This window comes from Pelodiscus sinensis, chromosome 18, assembly GCF_049634645.1.
Source record: "Pelodiscus sinensis isolate JC-2024 chromosome 18, ASM4963464v1, whole genome shotgun sequence".
Lineage (NCBI taxonomy): Eukaryota > Metazoa > Chordata > Testudines > Trionychidae > Pelodiscus > Pelodiscus sinensis.
Genome location: NC_134728.1, coordinates 31,201,371 through 31,223,998, shown reverse-complemented (window position 1 = coordinate 31,223,998; position 22,628 = coordinate 31,201,371). Strand labels below are relative to the sequence as shown.

Sequence of the window (22,628 nt, the reverse complement as noted above, 5' to 3'; positions counted from 1 at the left end):
CCTGTCTTTTGCTTGATTGTGTTGCAGCTGGCCAAGAATATTGGCAATTCTGGCTTTAACGACATTCTGGAAGCCAACCTTCCCAGCCCTTTGCCAAAGCCCACAGCTGGCAGTGATATGTAAGTAGTTTCTTGGGGAGCCTGGTGTGAGGGCGAATCTCTCCATATTGGGCATTAGCTATAGAGCTTCATAGTGATTAGCCTATCTCCTGTGCTGTGTGTTCCCAGTTGCTCTTCCAGCTTTCTTGGAACAGATGCCTGGGTTCCTCTGGGCTGGGAAGGTCAGAGTGTTCCCCTCTAAGCCCCACTCCTCACAGTGCTTAGCCATGGGAATGAGGGGCCAGCCAGCAATTCTTTCTGGAGGATTCCCCGAACTGCTCTGGCATTGAAGGACAGACACAGCAGAGAGGCAGTGTAGGCAGGAAGGATGTGACTGACTTCAGGGCTGAGATTTCCAAAGCTGCCTGGGGCATGGGTGGATGGTGTCCTTTAATGTTACTGATGGATTCCCGTGGGTGCAAATGGGAGCAGTTCCACCAGTGCTGAGCACGTTGGAAAATACTCCTCCACGTGGGAAGGTGTCCTGGGGGCCAACCCTTAGTAATCACCGTGACATCTCTTACATTTCAGCTCAAACCATGGGCCCCACTCTCCATTGCCCCAGCACACAGCGGGTCTTGGGCCCAAGGGCATGGCGAACAGTGCATGCTACTGAATTAGAATGGTAGCACTGGTGTAAATGCCCATACCTGGTGCACCTCAAAGTGAGATCAGGCCCAATATTAGTGAGGACCGAAATCTGACAAAGGGAGTGGAAACCACAGCAGAAATAACACAGCAAGATTCATTCTGGAAGGATGTACTGCTGTAGGGAAAATAACACCACAAAAGCCTGCAGCAGGTGAGACTAGGCACAGCTGCAGAAGAGCTAGCAATCAGCAAATTCCACTGCTCAGCCAGTACACTGAGGTACCCCAAAGCTACGTCTACATTGGCCCCTACTTGCAAGTAGGAATAAGAGATCCTCCGGAATAGGGCTTTATTCCGGAGGATCGCACCAGTCTGGACGCTTTTCTCCGGCTTATCTCCAAGCCGGAAAAAAGCGGCGGCCATGAAAATGCAAATGCCGCGGGGGATATTTAAATCCCCCGCCGATTTGCCTCTTCCAAAGTGCTACATTTGCATGCCTATTCCGTAATAGACGGCCAGTGTAGACACAGCCCAAGTGAATCTGGATATATGGATAAAGGTGCCACTCTCCGAGCAGGAAGGCAACAGCACTGGCACCTCTCAAGCTCCCTGGACTTTGAAGTCAAGGATGGCAGTCTCTTCCTAAGCCCTGCTCTAGTTTAACCAAAATTTCTAGGCTGGATCCAGAAACCCCTGGGTGAGTCCTCCAGCCTGTGTTTGCAGGAGGTCAGACTAGATGATGCTAATAGTCCCTCTGGTGTTAACATCTAAGAATCAGTAAACACTGCATCCAGCTCTGGGCATTTCTCTGACAGAAAGATGCAGACAAAGGCCCAAGAGCAATGGAAACAGCCATGAATCATTGAATCATAGAAGACTAGGGTTTGAAGAGACCACAGGAAGTTATCCAATCCAACTCCTGCTCAAAGCAGGACCAACCCCAACTAAACCTTCCCAGCCAGGGCTATGTCAAGACTGGCCTTAAAAAAACTCTAGCAATGGAGATTCCACCACTTCTCTAGGCAACCCATTCCAGTGCTTCACCATCCTCCTAGGGAAATAGTTTTTCCTAATCTCCAACCTAGACCTCCCCCACTGCAACTTGAGACCATTGCTCCTTGTTCAGCCCTCTGTCACCACTGAGAACAGCCTGGCTTCATCCTCTTTGGAATCCCCCTTCAGAGAGTTGAAGGCTATCACGTCCCCCTTCATTCTCTTTTGCAGGCTAAGTAAGCCCAGTTCCTTCAGCCTCTGCTCCTAAATTGTGCCCCAGCCCCTTAATAATTTTTTATCCTGTCTGTGGGATTGTCTCCAATTTGTCCATATCCTTTCTGTAGTCGGGGGGGGGGGGGGGGGGGGGGGGGAAGGGAGCCCAAACCTGGAGCAGCACTCCAAATATAGCTTCACCAGAGCTAAGTAGAAGGGAAGAATCTCTTCCCTTGATGGGCTGGCAGTGCACCTACTAATGAAGCCCAAAATGTTGTTAGCCTACTTGGCAGCAAGGACATGCTGTTGACTCATAACTTGTCCACTGTCATCCCTGGGTCCTTTTCTGTAAAGCTGCTACTTAGCCAGTCAGTCCCCAGTCTGTAGCAGTGCTTGGGATTCCTCCATCCCAAGTGCAGGACTCTGCATTTGTGCTTGTTGAACCTCATCAGATTTCTTTTGGCAAGATCTTCCAATTAATCAGGTCACTCTGGAACCCAACCCTACCATCGAATGTATGTACCCCTCCCCCCAGCTTAGTGCCATCTGTGAACTTGCTGGTGTGCAATCCATCCCCTCATCCAGATCATTAATGAAGATGCTGTACAAAACCAGTCCGAAGACAGACCCCTAGGGCACTCCACTTGCTAGCAGTTGCCAACTAGGCATCAAGCCATTGATCCACTACCCATTGAGCCTGATGATCTGGCCAGCTTTCTATCCACCTTACAGAGGACGTAAAGCAAGAGGCCCTGCTATATATGGAAAGAATAGAGAGCTCAATTTGCAGAGCTTTGGCTAATGCAAGACTGTCTGGGGGAGGGGCATGCACGGCCACGTGCTGCGTGGTCCAAATGTGATCTGGAGGGAATGGGAGGAAATTGAGAGAGGGAAAAGAAGCTGCATCTCAGAAAGTGCCCTCTGGTGGTGAGCTATATGAGGTGATGCAAGCACCTCCCAGGGGACAGGGAAGGAATCCCATGATTTGAGGTTTTTAAAACTAAATAGGATAAAATGCTAGAAAACAAACCCCAGGGAACAATCCTGCCCTAGCCCAGGGTAGGCTGGAGGTGCTGGCAGGTGTCTCCATTGCTTGTTTCCACCATCCAGTGAGCCATAGCATTGGCTTCTGGTGAAAGCCCTTGAAGCCTGCCAGTTCAGAGGGGCGGTAGGGTTGATGTGCTCTTGTGCAGCATGCTGGTGCTCTGCTCTGCTCCCCCTCCCCTTTTGTCCTGCACCGTGCCTTAGCTTAGTGCATTGAAATCCTCTGTACTCTGCCTGACAAATCCACAGAGTGCCCCCAGTCAGGGCAGCACTGCTAATGTGACATGTCAAAATCACGGGTCAAGCCCAGACCTCATGAAGTGATAACATGGAATGTTCTTTGCTGTTGAGTTTGTGGTCTATTCACCTACATGTATGACCTGGCTTCCAGTGTCCAGAAACTGCCTTTGGGAAGATAAAACCCCAAATACTTCCATGTAAACATGTGACTTCAGGAGCTGCGATTTAAGATAGCAGCAATGTCTCCAGAGTGGGCAGTGCTTCTGGAGCAGGGTGTGGGGAGTGGTACAGCAGGTTGGCGGCCACGCAAGAGGAAAAGAAGGGCAGAGATAAAGAAGGAGCCAGCAGAAATAGAGGAGAGGAAGCACTGCCCCTCTGCTGATACCTGCCTCGAAACCTCAAGTCTGAGCAGGAGCAATCGTGCTCCAGGGCTTGCACAGTCTCATGTGGATTCGAACTCTCCTCCCACCCCAGGGCCCTTCGTAAAGATTTCATCATTTCCAAGTACATGGAGAGGAAATATGCCCAGAGGAAAGCCAGGAGCCCAGCTGCCCACTCCCAGGGGCTGCAGGAAGCCATCAGGTGGAAGGACATATTTGCATTGCTCCAGGCCTATGCCGAAAAGGTGGATTTAAGTGAGCCTGTTCTGGAGCCTATGGAGGTAAGGATGCCCCTGTACTGGGTACCCCAAGAGACCCACAATGTAGATGGAAAGGAACAGCGAGGCAGAGACAGTGCAGACGAGGCAGTGGGACAAATCTGATGTTTGTTTGATACGATAACAAGTGGATAAGGGAGAAGTGGTAGGTGCGGTATACCTAGAATTTAATGAAGCATTTGATATGGTCTCTCATGACCTTCTTATCAATAAACTAGGCAAACACAATTTAGATGGGGCTACTATAAGGTGGGTGCATAACTGGCTGGATAACCGTTCTCAGAGAGTAGTTATTAATGGTTCACAAACACGCTGGAAAGGCATAACAAGTGGTGTTCCGCAGGGTTCTATTTTTGGGACCAGTCCCATTCAATATCTTCATCAACTATTTAGATGATGGCATAGAGAGTACACTTATTAAGTTTGCAGATACCACCAAGCTGGGAGGGGTTGCAAGTGCTTTGGAGGATAGGGTCATAATTCAAAATGATCTGGACAAACTGGAGAAATGATATCTAAAAGGGTGTCACAAGGAGGAAGGAGAAAATTTGTTCCTTTTGGTTACTGAGGACAGGACAAGGAGTAATGGGCTTAAAGTGCAGCAGGGGAGGTTTAGATTGGACATTAGGAAAAAGTTCCTAACTGTCAGGGTGGTCAAATATTGGAATAAATTGCCAAGGGAGGTGGTGGAATCTCCCTCTCTGGAGATATTTAAGAACAGGTTAGATAGACATCTGTCAGGGATGGTGTAGACGGAGCTTGGTCCTGCCTTGAGGGCGGGGGGCTGGACTCGATGACCTCTCGAGGTCCCTTCCAGTCCTATTATTCTATGATTCTATGATTCTATCTGAGGTAAATAGGATGAAATTTAATAAGGACAAATGCAAAATGCTCCACTTAGGAAAGAACAATCAGTTTCACACATACAAAATGGGAAGTGACTGCTCTAGGAGGGAGTACTGCAGAAAGGGATCTAGGGGTCATAGTGGACCACAAGTTAAATATGAGTCAACAATATGACACCGTTGGAAAAAAAGCAAACATGATTCTGGAATGCTTCAACAGGAGTGTTGTGAGCTAGACTTACAGAATACATGATGCAGCCCTTCTCTACTTTACATTTTCTTCATGGGCATTTCTAAGATGATTTTATACTTTATGAAGGCTTAAGAGTATATTTAAAGTAATCATGCCAGATTACTACATATATAAACTCACTGAAACAAGGACATTGTTTTAAATTAATCAACCAGAGCAGTTTAGTGTGTTCATAACAAAATCCATTGCTTTTAGAAAAAGGGAACACTATTTCAATACATGCTTATGAAATTTTACCATATTTGTACATTAAAAATATGTTTCCAAAGATTTTAGTAATAAAAAAGGATTTTATATCTTAATAAGGTACTAATTTTGATGGAGGGTTCTCTAAAAACTAGTTAATCAAATAGTCAGAAGTGACAGGGAAACTCATTTGTCCTCGTTCCATGAATCTATGCGCTGTGTAGATGTGCCAAATTTTGAAAAGTTATTTTGAAATACAGTCAAAATAAGATACTCAGTTTGCATAGCACAAATTATGTATCTTATTTTGAGTTTAGGCTGCTGTGTAGATGCACCAGTACAGTCTGGTGTTTGCTCAGTGGGGCCCTGTTCTATGCACTACTGCAGTATGCTGCTCCTAATTGCTGATTCCTTACGATTAGGGTAAGAGTGTATATGAACCTTCTGTGATGGGTTCCCTGGGATGTCTCCTGGAACCATGCGACCACTGTGCCCCTTAACTCTCCAGCCTGGGCTGTCTCTCAGTGATAAGCAGCAAATCCCTCCAGAGGCTATCATCACTCAGCACAAGAGCATGTGGGGCCCCCTACCCAGCTAGACTGGCTGAATACACTTATGAATCATACAGAGAAAGGCAGGAGGCAAACCCTCCAGTTCCCAGCCTTGTATCTCAGAAATATGCACCATCCTGCACTGCTCAAGATCCTTTCTTAAGCTATGCAGGTTAATGAATTGGTTCACCACGTCATTAATAGAAAGAGGATACACAGCAGCCTTTGCAAACTGAGCAGATTTATGAGACACTTCAGGCAACCTCACTGGTAAAAATAAACAGTAAAGCAAATGTATTGACAATAAAAGCTAGAATTCAAGTGACTGTAAGTGATAGGCAACAAGTCAGAGTGGTTTCCAAAATAAAATAAATATAAGCACACGTCTAAACTCCTTATTAGAGTGGGCAGCAACTAGATGACTCTGTTCTTCTCACCCCACTGGATACTAGGGATGTAAACGACTAGTTGACTATCCAATAAGCAAAAGCTTATCGGATAGTCGACTAGTCCCTACACTGCTCACTCCCCCCCCCCCTTGTTGCCTCTATCAGAGTGGATGTTTTCAGAGAACTATGCACCATGACGCCAAGATCTCTCTCTTGAGTGGTTAGAGCTAAATTAGTCCCCATCATTTTGTATATATAGTTGAGATTATTTTTTCCAAAGGGCATTAGTTTGCATTTATCAACATTAACATTCATTTGCCATTTTGTTGCTCCATCACCTAGTTTTGTGAGATCCTTTTGAAGCTCTTCACAGTCTGCTTTGTTCTTAACTATCTTGAGCAGTTAAGGATTATCTACAAATTTTGCCACCTCACTATTTACTCTGTTCTCCAGATCATTTATAAATAGGCTAAATAGGATCGGTCCCAGTATAGACCCTTAGGAGACACCACTAGTTACCTCTCTCCATGCTGAAAACTGACCTTTTATTCCTACCCTTTGTTTCCTGTCTTTTAACCAGTTATCAGCCCATGAAAGACCTTCCCTTTTATCCCATGACAACTAACTTTGCTTAAGAACCTTTGGTGAGGGACCTTGTCAAAGGCTTTCTGGAAATCTAAGTACACTATATCCACTGGATCTCCCTTTGTCCATGTGATTTTGACCCCCTCAAAGAACTCTAGTAAGGCATGATTTCCCTTTACAGCAGTGTTCTGCAGCACACCGGTGTGCCGCGAGGCAGTCAGAGGTGTGCCGCAGACAACAACAGAATTCAAAATGGCTGCCCTTAAAGAGATTGATTGATTGATTGCTCAATAACTGTCCCCCTGACCCTTCCCCTCCTTTTTTGGGAGGGGGTCAACAAAAAATCCTTGGTGTTCCTCATTAAACAAATGTATTGTTTGGTGTTCCTTGATATTAAAAAGTTTAAGAAACACTGTTTTACAGAATCCACGTTGACTTTTCCTCAACAAATTATGTTCATCTATGTGTCTGACAATTCTGTTCTTAACTATAGTTTCATCTAATTTGCCCAGTACTGATATTAGACTTATCAGTCTGTAATTGCTAGGATCACCTCTAGAGCTCTTTTTAAATATTGGTGTCACACTAGCTATCTTCCAGTCATTAGGTACAGAAGCTGAGTTAAAGTATAGATTATAAACCACAGTTAATGATTCCACATTTTCACATCTGAGTTGTTTCAGAGCTCTTGGGAAAATGTCATTTGGTCCTGGTGATTTGTTACTGTTTAGTTTATCAGTCTGTTTCAAAACCACCTCTGACACCTCAATCTGGGACACTTTCTCAGAATTGTCACCTAAAAAGAATGGCTCAGGTGTGGGAATCTTCCTAGCATCCTTAGCCACGAAGACCAAAGAAAAGATATCCAGACACTTGCTGTTTGTATCTTGTTCATAGGAATCCGGGGAAACCGTTCTCCACTTGGCAGTGTTGTTAGCAGACCGAACCTCCCTGCACATTGTTGATTTTCTGGTGCAGAACAGGTAACCTGATTCTAGCAGGGACAGGGCTGCGGCTCAGGCCAAGACACATAATCCAGTCAGCGGAGTTAGTGCTGCTGGAAGGTTCTGGATAGCTTTGGACACTAAATGCCTCTGAATAGCCCCTGAAGTACCACGAGCACCAGGATATTTCCCTGTGAAAGTGCCTCAGTTTTGACTTGGGGAAACCACCTTTAATGTTAGAGGGGAATTCACAACCATGGTCCTTCCCTGATTTCTCTGCTGAGGGGAGCAATGAGATCTAATGGGAATGAGAATTTTCCAGCTGGTTCAGCCCATGCCTCTCATGTCCATCACTGAACAGCTTGCAATGGGCATGCCCACCCTGACTGAGGCCCACAGGCTCCATAACCCATTAAAAATTAAGCGACCCAGCCCAGCTCAAAGATGAGCTTCCCAAGGGCTAGCTCTTGCTTTTCAGAATGAGTCTGGTTCTTCCTGAGCAGGCAGGGTTCCTTCTGCGTTTGAGCCCAGTGCACCATTGACTGTGGTGGAAATAGCATTCAAGTCTATCTCCATGAGGGTGCCTCACTGAGACTGAGCCTTGTAATCTGTCTCCATGATCATCGTCTCCAGTTTACAGATGGGAGAAGGGAGGCTCAAAGGGAGAAAGCGACTTGGGCACGGTGGCATGAGACACCTTTTGGAGCTGGGAATGGATTCAGTTCTCCTGGATTCCTGTCCTCACAAACAAGGACAATGTGTGGGGATAACGTGCTCCCAAACACCATGGGTGGGAGGAGCCAGCCAATAGCCAGCAGGGTAACTAGCTGGAGGGCTAGTCTGTCCCCCCTGCACTCACTGGCAGCAGCAGGGAGAAGCAGAGCAAGGCGGCCCCAGCTGCTTTGCTCTCCCAGCTGCACCTCTCCAGGGGAGGGGGTGACACCCCCCTACATTCCCCATCGGGAGTAGAGCAATGCAGCCCAGGGAGCAAAGCAGTGAGCTGGGTCTGGCAGAGCCCTGCTGCCAGCGTAGGCCTCTGGCTCTGTTATCCCCCCAACCAGCCTCAGTTGGGGGAAGAGGCAGGGTGGGGAGGGAACAGAGATGTGGAGAGCTGGGGTCTGGGACAGAGGGAACCCTTCCCAGCCCTTCCCCTGGCTGGGGGAGGTAACATGGTCATTAGTCCCCCTCCCCCCCAGCTCCCCTCTCACCAATCACCCCTGCATACAAAACTGTCTTCCTTGTAGTACAGTGGTCTCCAACTTTTTTAAGCACAATATCACTTTTTAAATTTGTCAGTCCAGGATCTACCTCAAACCCAAATACCCCCGCCCTGCCCCACCCCTTCACAGAGGCCCAAATACCCACCCCTGTCCTCTTCGGTCTGTGGAGATAAAGGCAGGGGACACCTGTCACTCTGTCCCCCTCTCCCGTACCCTGTCTCCCCCACTCTGCACAACAAGTAGGAGCAGCAGGGCAGTGGGGAAAGGAGCAGCTGAAGTGCCAGCACTTGATAGCCTCCCAGCCAAACCAGTCAGGATCACCTGTCAAAGGCTCCAAGATCTACCAGTAGATCCTGATGGTGTGGAAGAAGCTTCTACAACAGTGGCACCTGTTGTAGAAGCTTCAGGCGGTAGCCGAGTTAGTCTGTTATAGAAAAAAACAGCAAGCAAATGGTCTGGTAGCACTTTATAGACTAACAGAACATGTAGATGGTATCTTGAGCTTTCGTGGGCTCTTATCTTCTGCATCACCTCCTGCATTGTCAGCATTTCACTTGACTTCTAATCCCCACTTCTCCTTGCCAGCATTACTATGCTCTTTCCACCTCAATAGCATCTTCTATGGTGGTTGGACAAGCAGTGCTATCCACAGTTACTATCACACGGCTCCAAACCCACCTCCGCGAGCCGACAACTGCTGTGTAGTCACCCAGAGTGGAGCACCCACGGGGACCACTCGAAGGAGAAGAAAGAGTTACTCACCTTGTGCAGTAACGGTTGTTCTTCGAGATGTGTCCCCGTGGGTGCTCCACTACCCTCCCTCCTTCCCCTGCTTGGAGCCTGATACTCTGGCGGGTAGAGAAGGAACGGAGGAGCCGCGCGCGCGCAGGTGCCCCTTCAGTCCCAACGACACTAGAGGGCGCTACGGCACCTGTGCGCCACGGCAGAAACAGCTAGAAAAAGTCTCCGGTCGCCGGCGCGAGGACGCACCAGCACCCAGAGTGGAGCACCCACAGGGACACATCTCGAAGAACAACCGTTACTGCACAAGGTGAGTAACTCTTTCTTTTCAAGGGACTGGATAGTAAACAAAAGTGTTTTTATGAACTATAAAAAGTCAGATATAAGTGAATGCAAGTGAAAACAGACAGATCAAAGTAAGTTACTAATTTAAAATAAAATGTGCCAGCTAATTCTAATACACTGAGGCTACGTCTAAACTACACCTCTCTGTCAACAGAGAGATGTAGATTAGGCACATCGACATTGCTAATGAATCAGAGATTTAAATATCCCGTGCCTCATTAGCATAAACATGGCCACCGCTTTTTCTCTAAACAGAGTTTTTTCGAAAAAAACCCCAGCAGTCTAGATGCAGCTCTGTTGAAAATAAACCCTTTTTTGACAGCTCCTGTGTTCCTCAAAAAATGAGGTTTACAGGAGCTGTCAAAAAAGGGTTTATTTTTGACAGATCCACGTCTAGACTGCCATTTTTTCAAAAAAACTTCGTTTTGAAAAAAAGCGGCGGCCATGTTTATCTAATGAGGCTCAGGATATTTAAATCCCTGCTTCATTAGCAATGTCAGTGTGCCTAATCTATATCTCTCTGTCGCCAGAGAGGTGTAGTCTAGATATACCCTAAGAAACTTGTTACATGCAAATTCTTACCCTAAACAGTTCTTATCTCAGGCTACAGTTGATCTTTTAATGACGTGGGCCCAGCAGCTTTGCCTCCACCCTTTCCCTACAGTTATTTGTTTTCAGGTCTCTTCGTGTATATCCTCTTAGCATGGGGAGGCAATTTCCAAAGCCAGCTGAAGACAAAGACCTGATTGCTTTCCATTCCTTAAATAGACAAGAACCCGTTGTTCAGTCTCCCCATCCCCTTGAAAAAGTATCACATTCAAGATGGATGGCAGTACCAAGTGGTACAGTCACATGTCTTTCTAGGAGAGACCACAGTTTGGGCTCACTGGAAAATAAAACCATTCATGGGTCGTTGGTTTGAGTACTGAGCCATTAAGTTCCTAAAGTATCAGTAATGGCCCTCATTAGAAAATTTAGAATTAAAAACAGATTTACAGTCCATATTTCTAACTTTATACACAAGCATGAGACATGCACAAATAGAATATACTCATTCAGCAGATTGTAACTTTAAAAAGTCTATGTTACATGATCTGTTTTGCATAAAATGTCTTTGAGATATGTATTGTCATATTCAGAAGCCAATTTTCATAAAGCATGAGGGCAGCTGTGACCTATCCCTTTTAAGACCCTGCCTTAATCTGGGCCTAGTCAGCCCCTGCCAGTCAGCACTGCGTTATCCTCTACCCATAACAAGTTGTCTCCTCCTGCCTAAAGCCATGGGCCAAAACACCCTCTAGTGGCCACAGAATGAACTTCAATTGCTGTCCACAGCAGTGAAATGCACAAGTTTCCAGCAGAGCTGTCAGCAGAGCTGCCCAATGCACAAGAGCCACACAGTAGACTGGATGCTTGGCCAAGCCGCGGTGAGCTCTGCCCACCAGTCGCGCGGCTCTGCGAATGCGCAGATCGTTCTGCGCATACGCAGATTGCTCTGCGCCGGCTCTTGCGGGTTGTAATCTACTCGCCACGGGCGAGTAGATTACATTATTTGTCGAGCCCTGTTCATGTGCATTGGCTAGAAGCCGAATGCTGGATATTGTAGTTTCTGATCTATGTTCCTGTAAGTTACGGAGGTTTGGGGTCAAATGTCACACACCTATGAGGAGAGGCTGAGGGATTTGGGCTTATTTAGTCTGCAGAAGAGAAGAGTGAGGGGGGATTTGATAGCAGCCTTCAACTTCCTGAAGGGAGGTTCCAAAGAGGATGGAGAGAGTCTGTTCTCAGTGGTGAAGGAGCAATGGTCTCAACTTATAGTGGGGGAGGTCTAGGTTGGATATTAGGAAAAACTATTTCCCTAGGAGGGTGGTGAAGCACTGGGATGGGTTCCCTGGGGAGGTGGTGGAATCTCCATCCCTAGAAGTTTTTAAGTCTCAGCTTGACAAAGCTTTGGCTGGGTTGATTTAGTTGGGATTGGTCCTGCTTTGGGTAGGGGCCTGGACTTGATGACCTCTTGAGAACTGTTCTGTCTCAGGCATACTCATGCTGACTATCCTTTGCCACAGTGGGAGCCTTGAGAAGCAGACAGAGAAGGGGAACACACCACTTCATTACTGCTGCTTCCACAATAAACCTGAGTGCCTCAAGCTCCTTGTGAGAGCCAAAGCCAGCATTGCCATCAGTAAGTGACTGCGCGGGCTGTGATCTCCAAACACGACAGAAGGGCTTGGGTGGGGTCCTTATTTTGTACAGTATCAGTGGGGTAGCCGTGTTAGTCTGGATCTGCAAAAGCAACAAGGAGTCCTGTGGCACCTTATAGACTAACAGATGTACTGGAGCATACGCTTTCGTGGGCAAAGATGAAAAGCTTATGCACCAATACATCCAAGCTGTGCATGCATCTGACGAAGTGGGTCTTTGCCCACGAAAGCGTATGCTCCAATACATCTGTTAGTCTATAAGGTGCCACAGGAGTCATTGTCATTTCTATTTTGTACAGTGTCACTCGTGGGGCCAATGTCTGCTCTCTGCACCCTGCATCTCTTACTGAGAACAGAACAGGAGCTCTTTGCACTAGGTACTAGACCAAATGCAATAGAGGGAGCATGTAGAATCAAGGGCTTTTATACTCAGAATGTGCAGTGTTGTATAGCCACAGGACAGTATGTCTCCGGAGCAGTACAGAGGTGCCTCTGACAGGGTCTGCAGTACATGGTGTGGAACAGGGATCATGGCTTTTCTCTGGTTAGAGAAGTCAGGTGCTGATCTTCAATGACTCAGTGGGTGGTAGGAATCCTGATTCCTTCAGAAGATACCTGGACAGAGGTAGGATAACCAATCTTGTGGATAAGGAAGTAGAGGTGGACGTGGCATACCTAGATTTTTGAAAGGCATCTGAAAAGGTCTCGCATGACCTTCTTATCAATAAACTAGGCAAATACAACTTAGATGGGGCTACTATAAGGTGGGTACATAACTGGCTGGATAACCGTTCTCAGAGAGTAGTTATTAATGGTTCACAAACATGCTGGAAGGGCATAACAAGTGGGGTTCTGCAGGGGTCTATTTTTGGGACCAGTTCCATTCAATAGCTTCCTCAATGTTTTAGACGATGGCATAGAGAGTACACTTATTAAGTTATCAGATGATACCAAGCTGGGAGGGGTTTCAAGAGTTTTGGAGAATAGGGTCACAATTCACAATGATCTGGACAAACTGGAGAAATGGTCTGAGGTAAACAGGATGAAGTTTAATAAAGACAAATGCAAAATTCTCCACTTAGGAAGGAACAGTCAGTTTCACACATACAGAATGGGAAGTGATTGTTTAGGAAGGAGTACTGCTGAAGGATCTAGGGGTCATAGTGGACCACAGGCTAAATATGAGTCAACAATGTGACACTGTTGCAAAAAAAAAAAAAAGGCAAATATGTTTCTGGGATGCATTAACAGGAGTGTTGTGAGGGACCTGAATTTCTGAGAAATCTTCCTTACTTTGTATGACGGGGTGAGGTCACAGACGACCCCTCGGGGGGGCCTCCTGTGGTGCTGACACGGCCACTGCCACTCGCCTTCCCGCTCTCTGGGGCTTCTCTCTGCCCGGTCCTGCTGGGCCAGCTCCTCTGGTCTCCCCCAGCCAAGGCCCTGAGGTCCCTGCTGCCACTGAGAAGCAGCACCGACACGGAACCACTTCGGTCCAAAGAGAGTGCAGTTTAGGGCCCAGCCTCCTGAGAGAGCCCTCCCCAGATGGGATCAAATCCCAAAGAATTAGGTAAGCTCCCTTGAGCAATGAAAGGGGGAATGTGCACACTGGTTGCTCCCCCCCTCCCCCCAGTAACAATCGCTTACACTGGGTTTGATAGAAAATAAAAATGGTTTTATTAAGTGGAAGCCGTAGGATTTAAGTAGCAATAAGTGAAAACAGACAGAGCAAAGACAGTTACAAATGAAAAGAAAGAAAAACGCTTGGCTAATTCTACACTGAAACCTCAGTACAAACTTAATCAAACTCACCGTAAAACCTCTTTTCCAGCTGCCACAGTAAACCAGGGCTGTCTCCCTCCCACTCCCCCACCCCACCTCGGATCTCAGGCTCCTTCCTTCAGGTGCAGCCCAGCCAAAAGACCCAGGCCTCTGCTTTCCTACTCCTTTTGTTAAGGAGTTGAGGCCCCTCCCTACCAACCACTGCTCAGACTTAAGGACAAAAGAGATTGTTTAACAGTTGCTCATCAAGACTTAGGGTATGTCTACACTACCCTCCTAGTTCGAACTAGCGGGGTAATGTAGGCATACCGCACTTGCAAATGAAGCCTGGGATTTGAATTTCCCGGGCTTCATTTGCATAAGCGGGGAGCCGCCATTTTTAAAACCCCGCTGGTTCGAACCCTGTGCAGCGCGGCTACACGGGGCTCGAACTAGGTAGTTCGAACTAGGATTCCTATTCCGAACTACCGGTACACCTCGTTCCACGGAAGTTTTATTCCCAAGATCTAGTGTCATGGCTCCTTCCCCACTCTGGCATGATAAATGCAGAAGTGGGGGCCAGCAAGTGTACCCCAAAGCCTTATCTACCAGGTTTTAGTATAAAAATTCCCCCAAAATCTTAAAAAACTAGATCTTGGGAATAAAACTTCCGCTGTCACCACCCAAATGTTGATAAAGAAATCAGGGGAAAGATCATTTGGGAAATCTTATCCCTAAAATAAAAATCAAGGCACACAATTAACCACTGCCAGGTTAATAAAAAGAAAAGAAAGAACTTTTATTATTACAACAATATTCCTGTTGCAAACATAATGACTAGATAGGGAGGTAACAAAATATACTCATGGAGAAACTCCATGGGCCTAGAACTTAGTTACAAAGAAAAGCCAAAATATCTTTTAAACAGTGCCAGATCTCAGATCCCATACCCAATCCATAAAACAATAAAACCTAACGAAACTACCTAAACTTTACCCTACTTACAGAAAATGAAGAATGGTGTCTTGGAGAGAGAGAGAGAGACATGCTTGTCCCTCCCTGTAGCTGCAGAGAACTCTCCCAGAGACACAAAAGGGGAAAGGAAAAAACCCAAATTCCTTTGTCCCAGTTTGAAAAATCCCACCTACATTCCTATTGGTCACTCCACCTGGCTAGGTGTAGTTAACCCCTTAATCCCCAGGCTGCTGGCTAACCCTCATAATCATGACAGGGGCTATCAAGCAGTCTAAGGGGTTTTATAAAGGAGTGAGTCAGCTACCAGGGTGGTGGTGAACAGGGGCTGTTAACGGAGTTTAGAGAGGGCGTTGGGAAGGGGGCAAGATACACTTGCCATTCTTTAATATCTTTTCACTACACTCCTGCCCTTCAAGGAGGCATTTAATAACATCTGAGGAATCTCTCAGAAGGAAGGTAGGTATGGATGGTGATAGCTCTGCTGTTGTTATCTGCACAGCATGTGCATGTTTGTCTTCCTCCCGGAAGAAGGGATTTCATCTGCACTAAGTGCAAGCTGGTCGCCATTTTGGAAGAAAAAATGAGAGGACTGGAGGCCCAAGTATGGACCCTACGTTCTGTCAGAGAGGATGAAGACTTCCTCGATAGAAGGCAGCGTTTGATCCTGCAGGCACAGCAGGCTGAAGAGCCAGTCAGGGCAGTACAGGACACGGAAGAAAACTGGCAGCATGTAACCTCTACAAGGAGAAGAAGGCCAACTCAGGTGTCCCCCATACCTGTAGAGATAAGTAACCGCTTTCAGGCTCTCTCCACAGGCACTGCGGTGGAAAATACTTTGGCAGGAACCTCTCATGGAAGAAATCAGAAGGGAACACCATTTACCGGAAGGCATGGGATGTGCAGTCCTAGGGATGGGGGTTCCACGACCACCCCCTGAAAAGAAGATGGGTTCTGGTCATGGACTCCCTCCTAAGAGGAACTGAATCATCCATCTGCCATCCAGACCTGCAGTCTCGAGAAGTGTGCTGCTTACTGGGAGCAGTGAACAAGAGTCTTCCGAAAGTGATTAAACCTTCAGATCATGACCCCTTCCTGCTTCTCCATGTAGGAACTAATGATACAGCCAAGAATGACCTTGAGCTGGTTACAGCAGATGATGTAGCGCTGGGAAGAAGGATCAAGGAACCTGAAGCGCAAGTGGTGTTTTCGTCCATCCTTCCGGTTGAAGGAAAAGGTCCGGGTAGGCATCGTCGAATTGAGGAAGTAAATGCGTGGTTGCACAGGTGGTGTTGCAGAGAGGGCTTTGGTTTGACTGTGGGACTCTGTTCCGGGCACAAGGATTGTTAGGAAGAGATGGGATCCACCTAACCAAGAGAGGAAAGAGCATCTTTGTGGGCAGGCTTGCAAACCGAGTGAGGAGGGCTTTAAACTAGGTTCATTGAGGGACAGTGACCAAAGCCCAGAGGTAAGTGAGGAAGTCGGACACTGGGAAGAATCACAAGGAGGAACGAGCAACAACAGAGGACCCCTGATTTGGATGGAGAAGGCAGGGCGATCAACTGGTTATTAAGGTGTTTGTACACCAATGCGAGAAGCCTGGGAAACAAACAGGAAGAATTAGAAGCCCTGGCCCAGTTGAAGAACTATGATTTGATTGGAATAACGGATGGGACAACTCACATGACTGGAGCACTGTCATGGAAGGAGTGATGTTGTGGTTGGTGTCTGCTATAGACCACTGGATCAGGTGGATGAGGTAGATGAAGCTTCCTTTGGATAACTGAGAGAAGTTTCCAGATCACAGGCCCTGGTTCTCGTGGGGGACTTTAATCACCCTGACGTCTGTTGGGAGACCAATACGGCAGTACACAGACAATCCAGGACGTTTTTGGAGAATGTTGGGGATAACTTCTTGGTACAAGTGCTGAAGGAACCGACCAGGGGCCATATGCAGCTTGACCTGCTGCTCACAAACAGGGAGGAATTAGTAGAGGAAGTAGAAGTGGGTGACAACCTGGGGAGCAGTGAACATGAGATGGTAGATTTCAGGATGCTGACCAAAGGAAGAAAGAAGAGTAGCAAAATACACACCCTGGACTTCAAAAGAGCAGACTTTGATTCCCTAAGAGCAAGTCTACACTGCAAAGTTAATTCGAAATAACAGCCGTTATTTCAAATTAACTTTAATAGCGTCTATACATGCAAACTGCTATTTCGAAATTAATTCGAAATAGCAGAGCGCTTAATTTGAATTTGGTAAACCTCATTCTACGAGGAGTAACACCAAATTCGAAATACCTATTTCGAATTAAGTGCTGTGTAGACACTTAATTTGAAATAGGGGGCCTCCAGCCCTTCCCAGGGAGCCCTGGTGGCCACTCTGGGCACAACGAGAAAAACTTACTCTCCTCTCCCCTAGCCTCGGAGCTATTAAAGGGGTAGACCCTGGCCACAGTGCCTGTGCCAGCTCCAAGCCTGCCAGTCCAGAGCCAGCAGTGGCCACTGGGGCCCCTGACTCAGGGGCCCCAAAACATGAGTCAGCAAGCTACTGGCAGCCAGCCCTCCACTGCTCCCCAGGAGCCTGCCAGGGGCTGGAGAAGGCGGGCGCCTTTCTGGTCCAGGGTGAAGATCATGGACCTTATTCAGGTTTGTGGGGGGGGGGTGCCCCCAACGTCCATGATCTCCGCACTAGATGGAGGAACGTGGCCATCTATGGCAGGATAGCTGCCAGCCTGGCCACCAAAGAGCAGGTTTGCATGAAAATCAAGTTGGTCTGGCGAGACCCCCAACTCTAAGCCCTGAGCTTCCCCTCCCCCTTCTTCCCCTTGCTTCACCCTTCTAGCTCCCTCCTCCCAGGTTTCCCCCTCCCCTCTCCCACCTCCTTTTCCCAGTCTTCCCAGAGGTTCATCCCCCCCCCCCAGTTTTGTTCAGTAAACCCAGTTTCTGTTTTTGAACATACGTGTCTTTTGTTTGACATCAAGAAGTGGGGCTAGGGAGGGGTAAATGGAAAGACGTGAGGGAGGAATGGGGCACGAGCCCCCGGTGGGGAGGACCGGGGTAGCTCTGAGGGCTCCGCGGGGTGAACGCTCTCCCGCAGGGCCTCCTCGATCCTGACAGCCCCCCAATGGACCTCCCCGAATGTCAGCCTGCAGCAAGTGCAGCTGGGCTAATGGCAATGACCCCACGAGACGCACAGGTGTGCCCAGGGGCAGCTCTGGCTCCATGTGGCCGAGTGCTGTGGTGTCCCGAGTACAGGCACTCAGGGCACTCCAAGACAGGACTGCTTTGCTGTCCCTCATCGAGGTACACAAGCAAGCAGGGAACCCTGAGAACTGTCTGTCCAGGGTGGGGGAAGGGTCCCTTTAAGCATGGAGCTCAGTTAGCCTCAGGAGCAGCCCCACACAGTAAGTCCTAACTTGATGCCCTGCCGGCACTGGTTCTGGGCAGTCTTAACTTCGGTCCAGGGTCCACTCAGTGTGGACGCACTATTTCAAAATAGGTTTTGTGTGTAGACCCATTAATTTGAATTAGCTTAATTCAAATTAACTATTTCAAATTAAATTAACTCGAATTAACGCTGTAGTGTAGACGTACCCTTAGAGAACTGATGGGCAGGATTCCCTGGGATGCTTACATGAAGGGGAAAGGAGTCCAGGAGAACTGGCAGTATTTTAAAGAAGCCTTATTAAAGGCACAGGAAGAAACCACCCCGATGCACAGCAAGAAAAGCAAATAAGGTAGGGGACCAGATTGGCTTACCGGGGATAGCCATGGTGAGCTTAAGCACAAAAAGGAAGTTTAAAAGAAGTGGAAACTTGGATAGATGACTAGGGTGGAGTATAAATAAATTGCTTGAGAATGCAGGGGAGTTATCAGGAAGGCAAAAACGCAACTGGAATTGCAGCTGGCAAGGAATGTGAAGAGTAACAAGAAAGGGTTCTACAGGCATGTTAGCAATAAGATGGTGTGGGGCCCTTACTAGATGGGGGAGGTAACCTAGTGACAGATGATGTGGGGAAAGCTGAAGTACTCAATGCTTTCTTTGCCTCTGTATTCATGGACGAGGTCAGCTCCCAGACCAATGCACTAGGCAACGCAGTATGGGAAGGAGGTGGGCAGCCCTTGGTGGGGAAGGAACAAGTTAAGAACTATTTAGAAAAGCTAAACATACTCAAATCCATGGGCCCTGATTTAATACATCCGAGGGTACTGTGGGAGTTGGCAAATGTAATTGCGGAGTCTTTGGCCATTATCTTTGAAAACTCGTAGAGACCGGGAGAGATCCCAGATGATTGGAAAAAGGCAAAGGTAATGCCCATCTTTAAAAAAGGGAAGAAGGACAATCCAGGGAATTACAGACCAGTCAGCCTTACCTCAGTCCCAGAAAAATCATGGAGGGAATCCTCAAGGAATCCATTTTGAAGCACTTAGAAGAGGGGAAAGTGATCAGGAATAGTCAAAATGGATTCATGAAGGGCAAGTCGTGCCTGACCAATCTGATTAGCTTCTATGCTGAGGCTCTATGGATATGGGAAAGTCAGTGGATGTGATATACCTTGACTTTAGCAAAGCTTTTGATACGGTCTCCCACAATATTCTTGCAGCAAGTTAAGGGATTGTGGATTGGATAAATGGACTGTAAGATGGATAGAAAGCTGGCTAGACTGTCAGGCCCAATGGGTAGTGATCAGCGGCTTGATGTCAGGTTGGCAGCCAGTTTCTAGCAGAGTGCCCCAAGGATCAGTTCTTGGGCTGGCTTTGTTCAACATCATTATTAATGATCTGGATGAGGGGATAGATTGTACCCTCAGCAAGTTTGTAGTTGACACTAAGTTAGGGGGAGAGGTAGATACACTGGAGGGCAGGGATAGGGTCCAGAGTGACCTGGACAGATTAGAGGTTTGGGCCAAAAGAAATCTGATGAGGTTCAACAAGGACAAGTGTAGAGTCCTGCACTTGGGACGGAAGAATCCCAAGCATTGTTACCGGCTGGGGATCCACTGGCTAAGTAGCAGTTCGGCGGAAAAGGACCTGGGGATTATGGTGGATGAGAAGCTGGATATGAGTCAACAGTGTGCCCTTGTAGCCAAGAAGGCTAATGGCATATTAGGGTGTATTAGGAGGAGCATTGCCAGCAGATCCAGAGATGTCATTATTCCCCTTTATTCGGCTCTGGTGAGGCCACATCTGGAGTATTGTGTCCAGTTCTGGGCCCCCCACTACAAAAAGGATGTGGATGCATTGGAGAGGGTCCAGCGGAGGGCGACCAAAATGTTTAGGGGGCTGGAGCACATGACCTATGAGGAGAGGCTGAGGGAGTCGGGTCTGTTTAGTCTGCAGAAGCGAAGAGTGAGGGGGGATTTGATAGCAGCCTTCAATTTCCTGAAGGGGGTTCCAAAGAGGATGGAGAGAGGCTGTTCTCAGTAGTGACAGATGGCAGAACAAGGAGCAATGAGCTCAAGTTACAGTAGGGGAGGTCCATGTTGGATATTAGGAAAAACTATTTCCCTAGGAGGGTGGTGAAGCACTGGGATGGGTTCCCTAGGGAAGTAGTGGAGTCTCCATCCCTAGAGGTGTTTAAGTCTCGGCTTGACAAAGCCCTGGCTGGGTTGATCTAGTTGGGATGGGTCCTGCCTTGGGCAGGGGGCTGGACTTGATGACTCCTGAGGTAGGGGTTGGGAGAAGGCTGCCATTGGGCCGGATCCACCCCATCAAGCCACCGGATCTGGCCCGCGGCTGCCTCACTGGGACTCTTAAGCTCAGCGCAGCGGCAGCCGCTTTAAATGTGGCTGCTGTATTTTGGGAGCGAGAAGGGTGGCCTCCTGCTTTTCCCCAACCCTCAGCAAAATCTCTCAGTTCCCATTGGCCAGTTTCTGATCAATAGCAGCTGAGAGATTTTTCTGGCAGCAGGGGCAGCCAATGAAGCCTCCTCCCTACCTCACCTCTCCTCCCCCCTCCCCCCCCCCCACTCCTTCACCCTGCTTGGAGCAGAGCCACATGGAGCAGCTTACAACTGCAGCTTTTAGGTTCCTGTAGGACTGTTGACTAGAAGCTGCCCAGTCTCTGCCTCCCAGCCAGAGCCTGCCTCTGGCACCCCCGCTCTCTTCCCTCTCCCTCAGCTACCTGCGCTAGGCCTCCATCCAAACTCTCTGTACACCTTTCCTGCAGGTCACAACTCCCTCCCAGACTCTGCACCCTCTCCTACACCCTTCCCCCAGGATAGACTCCTCTCTGGCACCCTTAGCCCCTCTCTGACCTTTCACCCCATTCCCTGCCCCAAGTCTCACCCAAACCATCTGCACCCTCTTCACCCATGTCACAACTCCCTCCCAGACTCTGCACCCCCTCGCAGAGCCCCTTCCTCAGGCCAGAATCCTTTCCTGCACCCATACTCCCTCCTGGACTCTGCACCCCTGCACTCTGCCCCAGATCACAGTCCCCTTCCTTCACCCAAACTCCCTCTCAGACTCCACACCCCCTGCTACTCCCAAGTCTCCTACCTCAAGCTTCCTTCTGCACCCAACCTCTGTCCCAGACCCCAAACCCCCTAGGTAGAAATGCAGCTCTTGAGTACTTGTTAAAATCTTGGAGTGGCCACCCATTAAAAATTATTGCCCACCCCTGTCCTGAGGTCTCTTCCAGCCTTTGGAGTCTATTATTCTAAGCAGGAGTTATTTCGAATTAACAAGCTTATTATTTTGAAACAACAGGCTTGTTAGTTTGGACACACACCTTGTTACTTCAAAATATTTATTTTGAAATAACTCCCCAGCGTAGACATGCCCTTAGAGACTACCAAAAAATACATTCCTACAAATGGGAAAAATCACATTCAGTACATTATCACTTTTCTGGTGATAGCTAACATGAGTCATTTTGTATTATTCCAATTATGTGATATTTATAAGCATAAAACATATGGAATGCCCTGTCACACCTGAGTTAATAGTGAGTATTGATCTTTTTCTGCTAATGTATCAGTTGGTGGCTTTGTCTCTAATGACATTTCTTTAATTAGCTGGCCATGGAATTAGTAGTAAAAAAAAATTCCTTTTGGCTATATTTGCAAGCTCTGCTGACTGTAGACACAGATTGTGATGGGGACTATTATTAAACCCCATGTAGATGAGGAAGGGCTAGCCCCACACTGTTAGCCTTTCCAATAATTTATAGTAAGGGTTAGGTCTTTAAAAGAGAGGAAACTACAGTCAGCAGGATGTAGGAGGAGCAGGATTGCCCTCAACTTGAGCTATGGCCCTGGAGGGGATGTCTAGCCAGGAGACCTTCCCCCCAAAGAGCAGGCTCCCAGGGTAAGTTGGACAGGCAGCCTAACTCAGAGGTCCAGCCAGAACAATTCCACAAACCCCAATATGCTGGTGCACTATAGACTTGCTTTCCCCTCCCCCTTAGCTGGGGCCTTGGGAGGGAATATCCAGGAATATGTTGGGGTTTGTGACTTTCATTTTTTCTCTCTGCCCCTCAGAGGGTATGTCTACACTACAGAGTTAGTTCGAACTAACGGATGTTAGTTTGAACTAACTTTAATAGGTGCTACACTAGCGCTCCACTAGTTCGAATTTAATTCGAACTAGCGGATCACTTAGTTCGAACTAGGTAAACCTCATTTTACGAGGATTAAGCCTAGTTTGAACTAGCTAGTTCGAATTAAGGGCTGTGTAGCCCCTTAATTCGAACTAGTGGGAGGCTAGCCCTCCCCAGGTTTCCCTGGTGGCCACTCTGGCCAACACCAGGGAAACTCTATGCCCTCCTCCCGGCCCCGGACCCCTTAAAGGGG

At 47.8% G+C, this 22,628-nt stretch overlaps 1 protein-coding gene across 8 annotated transcripts in view; it reads left to right on the top strand.

Moving 5' to 3' along the window:
* Positions 1-22,628, top strand: part of LOC102448900 (arf-GAP with SH3 domain, ANK repeat and PH domain-containing protein 1-like) — a 100,776-nt gene that overhangs the window by 60,083 nt on the left and 18,065 nt on the right. For all 8 annotated transcript variants that reach the window (XM_075901428.1, XM_075901427.1, XM_075901426.1 and 5 more), the window contains 4 exons: positions 28-119; positions 3,654-3,840; positions 7,544-7,629; positions 11,963-12,078. In XM_075901428.1, coding sequence (XP_075757543.1) covers positions 28-119; positions 3,654-3,840; positions 7,544-7,629; positions 11,963-12,078 — 481 coding nt within the window. The remainder of the gene's footprint in view (positions 1-27; positions 120-3,653; positions 3,841-7,543; positions 7,630-11,962; positions 12,079-22,628) is intronic.